Raw genomic sequence first — 14,705 nt, 5'->3', positions numbered from 1 at the left:
TTTATTATTATTATTTTTCGTCTTCGTCTGATAGTTATATGATTTTAATTGTTTAATTTTGTATATTTAACTTAAATGTTTAATGGTTTATTTTTAGTATGTAGATTATATTTAATTAAAGCCTTCTTTTTTAAACTTTGAGCTTCAAATATATTTCAAATACGTCTACTTTGTCTTTTCATTAGCTATTATTCTGAGAATAAGGTTCATAATGAATTACAATTTCATGGAGTGTGACTTTTTCAAATCTACTGTAACAGATAAAAAACGTCGAAGACCAGCTATACGTAGTATATCTTCATTAAACATTTTGCTAATAAATAAGTTAACCCTCAAAAATCATAATAAAGCAGGCAGATGATAATCACATCAGTATTTTAAACAATGATACCATATGTCTTTTTTCCCCTTTCCTCCTTGCACGAAGATTTTTCTCTACAATATTATCAACTATACCGATGATACACCACTGCCCATGTAGGAAGTCAAATAGATCATATAAGTAAAAATTTTAGTTATACTCAAGAGGTCATATAAAAGTAAACTTTGAATTAACGTTGGGTAATGAGCACACTACGTGCTCGCTGTTATATTGCACAATTGATGGGCAGAAAAAGTAAATAAAATTTCGAATAAGGAGTTCTTTTGCAATTTACAATTAGTTGGTGATGGGTTATGTTCCTACTCTGGACCATACTGACATAGTGACAACTTATGGGGGGGGATGAAATATATAAATATACACACAAACACTTAATTATAAATTAATTTTTATACGTTTTAAGAAAAGTTGTATGTTATGAGTTTGTTGTAAGACCATGAGGGCATGTTCCACAAACCATCAGCATCTGTAATAGCATTGATTTTTTTTTTTTTCTTAGTAATTGTAAGTCATTATTTTTTGGTTTGGAAAGTTTTATTTGAAACTATAAAGATTTCTTCCCTCTTATTAGATAGAATTTCAAATACGAAAAAAAAAAAAAAAGAGAGCCGAATCATATTCCTGATATTTTTATCATTCGAATAATAGATTTTTTGAATAAAATGGAGGACGTTGTGAAATTGCGAACCCCAAACATAATGAAAAAAAACTTTTACCCTCTGCTAAAAAAATAGATCCGAAGAGCTTAACAGCTTTTAACAACTGAAAATAAAAAAGGATGAATATTGATTTATTTATACTATTTCATATGATTTTGTACAAACAATAATATTTAATTTATTTTTCTTGTTATATTATGTATTAAACTACATTATATGTATGGATATTTAAGAAACTATTTGAAAGGAGATCATATCAAAATATTATATAGTACATATATATCATGACCAAAATATTATATATGACCAAAATATTATATGAACCTTACAGTTAAGGAAAATGTCGTAAAAACATTTGAAACCCAAACTGACATAAATTTTTCAAAAGTGTTATATTTTCCTATCATGCCCCGCTGAGAAAAATATCAAAAAATGTTATATCATGGTGAAAATATAATAAACATACACTTGACTCTAACTCTAAAAGATAAATGCTTCCATTTTTAAATTGTTCTATGATTCAAGAAACCTTTGGACGCGAGAAGGTGATAATTTGAATTTCATTATTGAACGGAAGAAATAGCCTTTATTTAGGATCCAGGGTGGGGGAGAAATAACCTTTTGTTTAAAATTCGGTAGAGGGTAATTCTATCATTAATATCACGTCCATGGGACAAAGTGATGAGGCTATTTTGTTGATGCATTCATAGTTCTGGTTATCTCCTAATGATGTAAAAAATGACACAAACTGGCTTGCACCTTCTCAAAGAACTAAATCAAGTAGTTTTTATAAGGATTCCAGATCTCATATCTGAACGTTAAAATTGGAAGACTTAAAATTTTAAAAATCTTAGCATTAACAAAGGGTCTGAGTTTTGTTTTATTTAAAATAATTTTTATTGACTCCAAAATGGTCTTTTAAAGAAAATGTATCAATTTATTACTATTTTATTATGACAATACATTTAGGCTATTTTAAGTACAATTTGCGGCACACCCAAAGAGTTATTAAAATCATTTGTTGATGGTAATGGACCATAATTTGTCGGTGAATATGTACGTAATCCCCACTCAATTTTGAGAAAATTCATTCTCGCATGCCTTTGTCTTGACGGGCTACATGTATAAAATTAATAAAATAATGAATGTGACTTTATGAGACTTGGCAAAAAGCGTGTGTAGCTAAAGCCAAGCACATCATATTTAAATAAAAAGAAGGGAAGTAATCCTACATATCTCCATTTTTAAAAGCAAACTACATTGACCAATGTAGGGTACTCCCTCAAGTACACTTATTTTGACAAGCTCTGACTATTGTATTTGTTGCCATGTTGTGGGAACATAAGTTTTTATCGTTCCCACAATTTTGTATTCATTTCTATGCCTTTTTTTGACAGAGTTCAAAAAAACTAATGAACGGAGGAAAAGTGCAAGAATGAACGACGAATGAAACTTTTCAGAAAATGAATGAAAGAACGGAAAAGAGCGAAGGTGTCCAAGCATTTATCGGTTTAGGGGTTCCGTTTCTTGAACCGCTAGAACCGGAACCGACAAATTTGAACCGAGACCGCAATATATTGATTATCGGTCCGGTTTTTAAAAGCTTTTGTTCCTGTATGACCAATATAAAGAAAATACAATATATCATATTAAAAAAAAATAGCTTTAAACAATAATTCAATTTTGCCGAGGTTTTTTCCTGCAACATAGCGTTTTCTATGATTTTACAACGTCGCCAGGTTGATAGAGTTGTATCTGTGTTCCAAATAGCATAAGGGTTTTTATGGATCTGGAAAAGTGGTTTTAAGCACCAGACGGTGTAAATAAAAGAGGGAAGGGTGGGGTAGATTATGGAATCAGGCCCGCTACGAAGTTTGTCGGGGCCCTATAGTATCATAACTATAATATTTCTTAAGCTATGGTTTCCTTAACTTTACTATAGCAAGGCCTACACTAACACATTTTTAGTTGAGGTTCCTTTATACAAACTATGTGTACTATGTTTGTGTACACCGAAAACAATTCTCAATTATCCATCTTCCAGTGACCTCCCTCGCCTCCCCTCACGGTCTTCACTTTAAAAACTAATTTGTTAGGCAACCTTTTCTTTTTGGTCCCCTGCTGGAATTTGGGTACTACGCACTCTGCGTATAAGGTAGCTACGGCATGTTTGTATCTAATATAATTTTCTATGCCCGAATTTTCTAGCGAATCCCCTTGTTTCAAGTGCATATTACCAAATGGTGCCTGTTTAAAAACGAACCGAGACCGAAGATCGGAACCAAGACAGAGACCGAAAACGTTGAAATGAAAGAACTAAGACAAGGACCAATAAAACTGCCGAACCTGAACCGTGTGCAACCTTACTCATTAGGAGTGATGAATGTTATAGGTATCACCGGTATGCTAAAAAAATACCCATAAAATTAACATGGTAACATTGAATAATGTTTGAGAGGAGAGCAGCTTAGCTGTCGTGATGATTTATTAAATTAGCTGTGATTCTTGAGAGAGTTGGAATGGAAGTTAATACAAATCCCACTCCGTATATAGGACGAACATAGCAAAAATTACTCCGATGTATATCCTTAATTCAATTCTGAGTCCAATGAGGACTTACAAGTTTGTAGTTACACATGTAACTCCCAAAAGATCATCAGTATTACTTTGCTTCTTTCATAAGCAGGCGCAAATATTCAATCCGACTCAATTCGATAGACACTGGTATATCAATGGTGTATATGTAGGAATGGTTTCACTATGCTATCAACTATTAACTAACTCCCAGTCACCTACTGTTGATTTCTTTGTTTCCCTTAAAACAAACTTTTATCTACCATTATTACCACATGATATTCATTTTATATTGGCAAACGTGTATTTACATGCTTCCAGATTTCTATAACATCCTTAAAAAAATAGTGTGGTAATCTCATAATATTTTGCATTAGGCTTAATTTTTCAAGAAAAAAGCTACATTTAATAACTTGATGGATGGTAGGAAGCTCAGTTGTATTAAGAGGACAAGGATGAATAACAATTTTATTTATCATTCATTTTTAATTTCCCCAATGTCTTTGAAAAATGGAGGTTTTGAAAGTTTAGTTATTTTATTGTTCCGAAACCTTAAATTGTTTTAAGGATAGAAGATTATTCCATTCGTAAATTTTTGATTATCCTCAAATAGTGAGTTACTATTAATGAGTAAGGGTGATAATTTTGGTAAGAAAAGAAAAGCGTGTGAGGAGAAATAAAAAAATACGCATGGCATCATTGACTAAATAATATATATCTTCTTCTATCAATCAAGAACGTTATCATTCCCGCCTTTATTATTCAATATTAATATAATATTAGATGCTGATGGTCCATAAAGAACTGAATGAAATGCCTAAAATAACGTCGGTCTGGATTTATGAAAATGGAGGCCCAGGAATTTGGAAAATACTTTCCGGATGAGAAACAGATGGCTTGTCGGATTTGTCGATATGTACCTTTTGTCCCTTGTCTAGAATTACACGCCACTCATTATCCTCATCTCATATCAAGAGCATGGATATTCATCTAAAAAATCAAGTTAATGATGAATACATCAAGTCAGACTTTCACTCTGATCTCACAAAGATGCTTATTGCATGTATATACCCTTATCCATTGCTAATCATCTACGTTCAAAAAATTTATGGAGAAATTCACGGGTAAACCTATCCCTTCCCGAGGAATTATCATTAAATTAATGGAGGATGTTGGTACTGATGTCATTTATAGAAATACATGTAAAAATGTTTCGAGTCATTCACACCAAATGACGATCAAGTTATCAGTAAAGAGTATAAAATATTTACTAATTTCGAAATGGAACTCTGAATGTTGTACTATTTAGCAGTAAGTATTCAATTTTTTTAAAAATCTAACCATAAAATATGATTCGATTTTAACTAAACATATCAAGAATTATGATACACAACTCATTAAATGGCAAAAAGAACTGCTTAAATGGTCACACCAACGGGGGTAGTAGCTTTGGATGGTTTGCAACTAGTTTGTCTGATACTACTTACTTCGCTTTAATACTTGGGTATGATAATTAGGTTTTTCAATATTACATAGTCAATAAATATTACTTTTTTATCACTTAAGGCTTAGCTATGGTTGATGGGCTCCAAGAAATGGTGTTCAGAAAACTCATAAAAGGCAAAAACAACTGTTTAAATGGGCACAACAACGAGGGTAGTTGCATTGGGTGTAGCATTATAATTAGCAATTGTGTATATCCTTCATGATAATAGTATGTTGTTATATAAGCATAAATAACGGGGAAAAATCTTTTTTGATGCTCTTAATAAGGAGTAATATCGCCGGACATTACTACATAATTAGCTTTTGGTCTAAATTTTTAAGATAGATTTGTTTCTAACATTTTTTTTATTAGTATATTTATTGTCTAATTTTATGATTTTGACATTTACTTTATTATTAATAATTAGTTAGATCTTATCGGTAGAGATATATCTATCCTGTGCACAATTGTATATAGCAACTTCCACTTGAAGAAGAGGGGTGATGATCTTTTTGATTAAATTCGACGTCTTGCTTGTGTTATGCAAACTAAAGTTATGACATATTTAACTGGATTCCGATGTCAGAACAAGAAAATATTATTAGGATCAATCTATTATTTCAATATTCTGTATTTATAATTTATTGTTATTATTAGTTACATGATTCTAACTGTTTAATTTTGTATATTTAACATAAATTTATGATAGTTTATTTTTTAGTATGTAGATTCTATTTAATTTAAGCTTTTTCTTTAAAACTTGGAACTTCCAATATATTCCGAAATACTCTACTTTGTCGTTTCCTTAACTATTGTTCTAAGAATAAGGTTCATAATGAATTACAATTTCATGGAGTGTGACGTTTTCAAATCTACTATAACGGATAAAAAACGTCTAAGTCAATTATACGTAGTATATCTTCATTAAACATTTTGCTAATAAATACTTTCGTTATACCCTCAAAAATCATTATAAAGCGTGCAGATGATAATCATATCAGTATTTTAAACAATGATACCATATATCTTCCCCCCTTCTCCTTGCACACGTTTTTCTCTACAATATTATCAACTTTATTAATAAATCCTAGTTACGCCAATGGTACGTACTATTAATGAGCCCCAGTGCCCCTTTTTTCGGGGGGGAGCAGGAGGCTCAAGCTAGTATAGTAGATAAAATTAATTAAAGAAAATATAACCTTTTTTTTCTAATGGATCTCAGCTACACGAATATAAAATTTCATCTCTCTTTAGAACAAGGATAACAGGTCCCCACTTGAGCTTAAACTTTAAATATGACTTGACTATGGTTAGGATCGGTATATTGCATACTTAAATGCTAAGTACAAAATTTGCTATGTCTAATCCGAATCGTCTTCGAGTAATTGAACAGAACTTGAGGAGTTTCAATTACTAATGATTCCCAACAGTATTATAAAGAAAAGATATTGAGTTTATTTTATTCATTATCATGGTAATTCAATAAGTCTTCAATTTAAAAAAAAACCATTCGAATTAAGTGGACAGAAGATTGGAATGAGTCATATTTGAAGACATTAATGTTGTATCAATTAATTAATTATCTTATCAAATTTGAACGAGAAAAATCTTGGAACCTATTGCTACTTGTTTTATTTTAAGTTCGGAAACATTGTTCAATTATTTGTCCAAATTGATTTTTTTTTATATTTTAAGATTCACCTATTGCAATTAAGGAAGACAGACAAGTTATTTCTGTTTTTGTTTTGATATAGTTATCTTCTACATATATTAATAAAGGAAAGTTTGTCTGTAGACCGGGTTTATAATAAGTCCGAGCAATTCCAGGTACTATTGTTAGTAATTAATAAGAACATTATTGTCTTGCTCATGTCAATTTTTCTTTTTTTACAAATCGAAAATGCTTACGATTTACAACCCTAGATATTATCATAAATTAGTTTTAAATATTTAACATTAAAAGAGTTAAAAAATGGTATCTCTAATGTCCTAATGGAATAATTGTTAATAAAATTTTGACAAATCTGTATTTTGTCTTTTCATAAATGGACATATGACGAAAAATAAAAGGTTTAGTACAGAAAAAGAAAAAACACAGTTTTATTAATCTATCATATACACAATACTTAAAAAAGAAATAAATGTATAATTCAATAATCTAGGGAAACTTTGCTGAGTATATATAAAAAAATTATATAATCCAAAATTAAGTAACACAATAAAAAATATACATATAATTAAATAATATTGATTTCAAATATGAGTTTAAAAAAAGGTAACATAAAATAACCATGTATTAAAATGATGATACATACGAATAATGTACCTGCAAAATCAAAATAATTGACTTTAATAGTAATGCAACTTGTTTTCCAAAAAGTGCATTTTGAGATCCCAATGGATAAGATATTTTTATTATCTTTTATGAATGAGTTCTTATGACTGAATTAGAATTGATGAATATCAGGAGGGTTCTCTAAAAGTTTTTCAGTTGTCAATGCTGTCATTTCAGCTGTTTTCTTCTCATTCGCCTCCTTTGCTTCAATTTCTTTGAGTCCAAAATAGACCACAATGAAAATATTAACTGAAAAATAAAAATAAATACATATTCATGATTTAAGTAAAGGTAATCTTACTTAAAACTGTATAAATGCCAGCAGTAAATAGTAGAAAAGCTCCAGGGAATGTTTCAATTGTACTTTTATACATAAAGCTATAGACTGGACTTGCCACAAGGGGTACCAGAGCTTGACAGGCTGCCATGACACTAAACACTTTGCCAACTTCAAAAGGACTCACACATTTTGTTACAAGAGATCTTGAAACTGTTGTGATGCATACTCCGAGGAAGGCAATGATTCCTGCAAAATAAAGAAGCCAATCTACTTTTGCATATGCAGCAATAATTTGTTGAACAATGCATCCAGCGATAGCAATTATGGCAATTGTGGAATCATGGAGTTTAAGTCTATTTATCAAAAAAGGAACCACTACATACTGAGTGGCTAAACCCAAAAAACCAAATATGGCAGAATATTGGCCAAATAAAACTTCATCCCATTTAAACTGTTTTCTTAGATACAAAAACATGATTGGACCTTTTCCATTCATGAGGAATATCTCGATGACAAAGCAAACAACAAGAAGTACGAGATATTTTCTTTTTCCATAAGGCCTTTCCTTAAATGTGCATTGGAAGGCTTCCTTTACATTTTGGACATCAAAAATGCTCTGGCAAATATTTTTATTTTTATGGGATAAATCTCTCTCTTTTAAATGAGTTTTATATTCTTCACTCTCAGTCACTTCTTTAGGTCTCATTTGTTGGCTGTCTTTCACAAAAAATATGACGTAGAAAAGAGAGCAAAGAGCTAACGTTAAGCCACCCCCAAAATTGTAGAGAAAACCAAGTTTGTTCTTTATCACCCCACTTAAAGCCATTCCAATGAACCATCCAACGGGGAAGAGTCCATCTAAAAATGCTAGTCTCTTTGTACGGGTTTGGACGTCGGTTATATCGGAGATATAAGAGTAGGCTGCCATAAAAAATGTAACATAGCCACCTGTGCAATCCTATAATGAGAAGTTGAGCACAAATTTAATAGAGTTTCTCGTACCAGGAATACTCAATACTTGAAACACACTCAATTTTTCCCTTTCCCTTTTTTGACCGAATAAAGGTTATTTTTTTCTATTAGAAGAAAAGTTATGAAGTGAAAGAGATAATTTAATTAAAACATCATGTAATAAATGTTTTAAAGAATAAAAATAACTTTATATATTAAGTATTGTTCTGATAAGATAAAATAACTGGATCAACAAACAAAATCCTATTAATTACATGATTGTTTTAATTAAATTCCCTCATTCATTACATATATATTTTACTCTAACAAATAAATAAACCAGTTGGTCTAACTTAATAAATAAGTATCTCTACCTGTAGACATTCGAAAAGAAGATATTCTGCTTTGAGTTCGTAAAAGTAGATTGTATTGAGGATAAATACTAAATTATTGAAAACATAACCGAAAATAGAAAGCATCATTAGAACCCTTCTTCCATTTTTATCCGACCAGGGACCAGCGAATAAAGCGTAGAAAACTGGAGGAATGCCTTGAAGAATACCATTGTAAGCTTGTAGAGTTGACACGTCTTTCTGTACTGCATATAAAAAAAGAACACCTCTTTAATAGAAGATATGTATTTTATAGTACAATTTAATACCTTCGATTTGTACACTTGGATGTTGATAAATATCGTCACAAATTGTTTTACTATAATTTAAGTTTACTTCACATACTTTACTTATGTATAAACTTTGAGCAATGATCATATAAAGTCCATAGCTAAAAGAAAACATGAACAAAACTGGCTCAATCGTAATTTTCGAGCGGAGTCGAGAGAGTTTGCATTTGAAGCTTTCCTTAGGAGCAGACATCTTAGAATTTATTGGTCTGAAAAAAAAAAAAAAATACAGAAATGAAATCAGAATATTTTTTTAACAGCAAAGTAATATATAGCTATATAATAAATAAACTCAGGTAATACAAGTTGAACTGAACTTTAGTGGTTGAGAAGCTTATTTTTATTACCTTGAAACAAATGATAATATATTTTAAATTGGATAGAGCAAGGAATATTCTATACATGGAACTTGGACTCTTTTTCCCCTTCCTCTTTTTGACCCACTAAGGGTTATTTTTTCTATTTCACTCAGAGTGGAAAAGCTATGAAATGTAGTGATAATTTAAACAAAATGATCGTGTACTGAATGTCTTAAGAAATTCATAATTTTTTTAAATTATTTATTATTCTGGTGACATAAAACAAATAGATCAGTCAAAAAATATATATTGATTCCTTAAGATATTAATTACACGATTATTTAAATTTCATAAATATTATTATAACTAATTGTAAAAAATATAATTATGCCCAAAAGAATGAATAGAAACTTGGTATCCTGACAATTTTTTTTTTTTTTTTTTTTTTTTTAAAGAGAAGTTTAGCTGTCATGATGTTTCATTAGATTAGTTGCGAGGAGCATGAGAAGAAAGAAATAAAAACAAATCGCACTTCATATCTAACAAGCACATACGTTTTCGATCTGCAATTCTACCCAAAGTCCAACAAGGACTTATAAAGCAAATCAGCGTTATTCTCCGTCATTCATGAGCCCACACACTCCTGGTTACACCTTATGCTTAGATGTTATCAGCTAAGATTTGAAATAATAATAACGACAGCTTTAGAAAATTTAAAAAATAATGTTCCGCTTATAAAAAAAAAAAAAAAAAAAAAATCAGCACACTTAAAAATGCTTAGGATTTACTACCTTAAACCCTATTGTTGCCTTTATTATTTCACGTAACCTTTCATAGGAAAAGAAACGGAAATAAGCTCAAAATTAGTTGGTAGCAGTTCTTCCCAACTATAGAATTATTATTCAATAGTTGTTGAGAATTGTTCACAGCTTAAACGGACCAGTTCTAATTCAACCAATCAAGATTCAGATGAGGAGAAATGAACAAGAAACATCGACAGCTGACAACAACATATTTTTTGTTTATTTTTGTGTTGTCGAGGTAACGCCGTGAAGTATAAGGCCAACTAGGTGTAAAAAAAGGAAGAGTATTTCTAGGCTATATAGATAGTGGTATTGCCCAACACACTAATGAAAGATGATATTATTTTTATATAACATATTATTGCATAAGTGTTGACCCCTCAGCAACGCAACGGATGAAGCTTTAATGAAATGATTGAAATCCTTCAAATGATGTTTGGCATAAATTTATAGAGTTAAAAGGGGCATAACTATGAATCCGAAATGATTAATTATATTTTTTATATGCATGAACTGAAAAACAATTTTTACCCTTAAATTAAGGAATATTTGACTTTGAGAATGGTTCATGTCTCTATTTGTCTTTTGAACATGATTGATAGTATATACTATGTACATATTCAAGAGAACATACCTATCAAATGTGTCAAGTCAGCACAAATGTGATTTTTAACAAAAATAATTCAAAGTTTCCTTAAAGGTTGCATTAATTAGCGATCATAAATATAAGAAAATAATATGAAACTGACATATTAGAGGGTAATAAGGTCTCATAAATCTAATAAAAGATTTAAATAGTGTTGGATTCGAGTAAAAATATTCAACTTAAACATTCAAAGGTCTGCAATGTTGGTTTGCGAACCACAGGTTGGACATCCCTGCATTAGATTATCAAATTATTTGCAATGTAATTCTATCTTAATCAAATCCTTAATGCTCAAATTGCTTGCATTTAATTGTTTAATAATCAAATTACTCACTATTATTTTACCTAACTATCTAAATGAAGTTAAAATTACCATTGACCACTTTATTAGAAATTTTATAAAGGGCATTTTGCAAAATGCCTGATTTTTCATATTGCCCATAACATATGCACTCATAAATGCAAGAAATATATTCATATTTTGCATAGTTTCATCTCAAAGATGGAATCATTCAAATCATCAGAAATAATTGGAAAATTACATGATTATGAGCGTCATAAAAATAAAAAGACGGTCCTTGATTTAAGAGGTGAAACGTTTGCACAAATGGTGGCTGTCAACATAAAAATAATCTAAATAAAAAATTATGGAGGTATGGAGAAAACCCCAATTTATACAGACCTATATTTTATAGATATATACCAGTCAATTCAAGGCTTTGTATTTATATTAGCATCGATACCTAATTGTTTTAACTTTAGTTTAAAACCTACATTTTATTTAAAATACTTATATTGTTCCCGGTATGACTTTTCAAATAAAATAAGTCAATTTTTTATTCTTTTAATCAATTTCGACCACTTTAAGAAGAATTTACGACACACTCAAAGGGTTAATAAAAATTTTGTTGATAGAAGAATAAAAAGGTAATAATTCACAATCAAATATCTTGATTTTGTGTTAACGGGCCATATATGTATAAGGTAGTCTTTAAATAATCACACATTTATCAAATTTATTAAATCAAATAACTATTATTTAACACAACAAAACTATGTCTTTTATCAGTTTATCAACTCCTGAGCAAATAGAGCACTATGTGATACGTCAACATAAAAACAATCTGGAACAAAAATCAAGAGAAGGAAACAATCCTCATGTTTATTTTACTTTGTATATAACAGGGGCGTCCGCAGGACTATATATTTTTTTGGAGGGGCTTGGTTTTTGGATTTTTTGTGAAAAAAATCCAAAATATAAAAAGTTTTTAGAAAAAAAATTTCAAATATGAATTTTTTTTGATTTTTTTTTGTAAAATCTACCGTTGTTGACAAAAAATTTAATTTTTTGGAAAAAAATTTGAACAAACCATAGTTGTTCACTGAAATTTTTTTTTGTTCAATATGCTGTTGGAAACAATATATTTTTTAAAAAAGGAATTTGAAAAATGAAATTTTTTTTTAATTTTCTGTTAAAAAGTAATAATCAAGATGAATTTTCCCTACTTTCAGTGAAATTTACAGCATCTCCAAAAGATTGATTAATACAATTTGTGAATAGAAATTGACGATTTATCGTAGACAAATACAAATGTAATGCGCAATTAATTTTAAGAAAAATCATTCCAACTTATTTTTATGTTGAAGGGCAACATATTTGGTTTGATATGATATATTATTAATCCTCGTCTGGTCTTTACTTTTTATGTACACCTGTTGTCTTAAGGGTGAAAATAATGCGTTTTCAAAATTTTCCCATAAACAACTTGTATATTTGAAGTTTGAGATACATTATATTGTACATAATTAATTAATGAACTAAAACCTAACTTTTCATTTAAATATGTAGTAATTTTACGTGTACAATTATTATAAAAATATCCGATATAAATCTAAATAACATGGAAAAATATATACTCCAATAAGCTATCGTATAACTTATTCGATGAAAACTCTCTGCGTCTTAAAGATTGGACGCCTGTCAATAGCAACAGCTCAAATTAGTTTGAAAGTCAGTCATATACAGAGTTTTAAAATTACGACTTTACCTGCAAAAACTTTCTTAGGAGTGATTAATTCACAAAGCGATGAAAAGATTTACAAATAGGCCATGATATATTATGTGGGACCCGTAGTATTTGGTTTTAGCTATGTACAGCAGTTCATTTCATCTTCATTTTGTGTCAACAAGGACCATTATTTCTTACAGTTTAAAAAACAACAACAACTTATTTTTCGTTTGAAGATAAATCAAGTCCTGGGCTCCATTCATCGACATAATTTTCCCCTACATACATACATCTTTGACGAATTCTTGATTTTGAATTATCCCTTTCAAGTAAATTTCAGCAAAATACTTTTTGAATTCATTCTTTCACAAAGGTAATATTCGATATACTGACTATGAAGTTAATCTGTAACCTAAAATAATTATTCATATATTTTCTCAAAACCAAAAAATATGTCTTCATTTTTTCTGTGTATTTTGTTAATTATTTTGAAATGTAGTGGCTAATGCTAATCATGTCTTTGTCCTTCTTGGATCCAAAAAGTTCTGAGTAACGTTCATGTTCATAAATATATCTTGGGAGCTATAAAGCTAATTTTTCGTTTTTTGTTGTTGGAAACGGGTCATTTTTACGTATGTATAAGACGACACGAGGGTTGTACAAACAAGATCCTGTAAATTTGTACAATAGCTTATTAAAATATCAAGTATATCAAACACAAATAAGTCGACATAATGATTTCCCTTTAAAATAGGCTTGTGTCAATTTTAATAATATGTAAATAAATCAAATCTAATTGATGTATCACTTCAGCTTCCTCAACTTAAATAATGCTCTGCAACACATATTTTTGTTTGTATGTAAATTATTTTGCTGTAATAGTGAGTAATGGACTATAGTTTTTACTCTTAGAAGTGGTTACTAAAAAGTAAAATAATACAAATAAAGCACTTACTACTTACAAATTAAACTGAATGAAATCCTTGGTCAATCCTGTTCTGAGAGTATAGACGCACAAACATACACTGACAAATACACTATCGATTGATGTCACAACAGGGACTACGACTCATAAATAAAGAAGCTCTATAAAGGAAATTGAAGGCTCGTTGAATGTGATGTGACTTCTCCGGATTCTTTTTTACACCTCAAACTAGTTTAAGGAACAAAAAGACAAAAAAATGAAAATAAATAAGGAATTATTTATTTATGAAGAACAAGATAAGGAAGATGTGAACTCTTCGGGCCAGTATTTGTTGAATTTTTTAAAATAGATTATGTACATTGTAATTAGTGTTGTGTTAGTCCTTATGTATTCGATCCAGTCCCGTCTTAGGACCGGTACTATCAGTTCTTAAGACCGTCGGTCATTCGGACTGCCATTTAAAAAAAAGGGAAAATAAAGATGAGTGATCACCAAGAACAGAACTTTAAAAGTTTGAGTACTGATACGCATGACTGAACTGAACGGGACTCCAACCTTCAGTCCTAAATATGGATCGACATAACAATAATTCTGTATAATATGCATATATAGTTCATTTCCAATTTACTAACTAAAGAGATAACGGATGGGATTGAGTTATATAAGTAGTAAAT

At 29.9% G+C, this 14,705-nt stretch overlaps 1 protein-coding gene across 5 annotated transcripts; it reads right to left on the bottom strand.

Moving 5' to 3' along the window:
• Nucleotides 1-7,188: 7,188 nt before the first annotated feature.
• On the bottom strand, nucleotides 7,189-14,452 carry LOC121119937 (lysosomal proton-coupled steroid conjugate and bile acid symporter SLC46A3). 5 transcript variants are annotated; one of them, XM_040714779.2, is made up of 6 exons: nucleotides 14,069-14,281; nucleotides 13,146-13,777; nucleotides 9,329-9,558; nucleotides 9,042-9,265; nucleotides 7,738-8,674; nucleotides 7,189-7,685 (listed from the first exon to the last, which is right to left on the bottom strand). In XM_040714779.2, the coding sequence occupies exons 3-6, from the start codon at nucleotides 9,540-9,542 to the stop codon at nucleotides 7,549-7,551; spliced, it is 1,512 nt and encodes a 503-aa protein (XP_040570713.1). In that variant the 5' UTR covers nucleotides 9,543-9,558; nucleotides 13,146-13,777; nucleotides 14,069-14,281; the 3' UTR covers nucleotides 7,189-7,548. The 5 variants fall into 5 exon arrangements, with proteins under 5 accessions (XP_040570713.1, XP_071745146.1, XP_040570712.1 ...); XM_071889045.1 differs by lacking the exons at nucleotides 13,146-13,777; nucleotides 14,069-14,281 and adding exons at nucleotides 10,203-10,322; nucleotides 10,440-10,469; XM_040714778.2 differs by lacking the exon at nucleotides 13,146-13,777 and having other exon boundaries at nucleotides 14,062-14,452.
• Nucleotides 14,453-14,705: the final 253 nt, after the last annotated feature.

This window comes from Lepeophtheirus salmonis, chromosome 6 (assembly GCF_016086655.4).
Source record: "Lepeophtheirus salmonis chromosome 6, UVic_Lsal_1.4, whole genome shotgun sequence".
Taxonomy (NCBI): Eukaryota; Metazoa; Arthropoda; class Copepoda; order Siphonostomatoida; family Caligidae; genus Lepeophtheirus; species Lepeophtheirus salmonis.
Note: the sequence above shows the minus strand (reverse complement) of the source record. Positions and strands in the feature narration are given on the sequence as shown.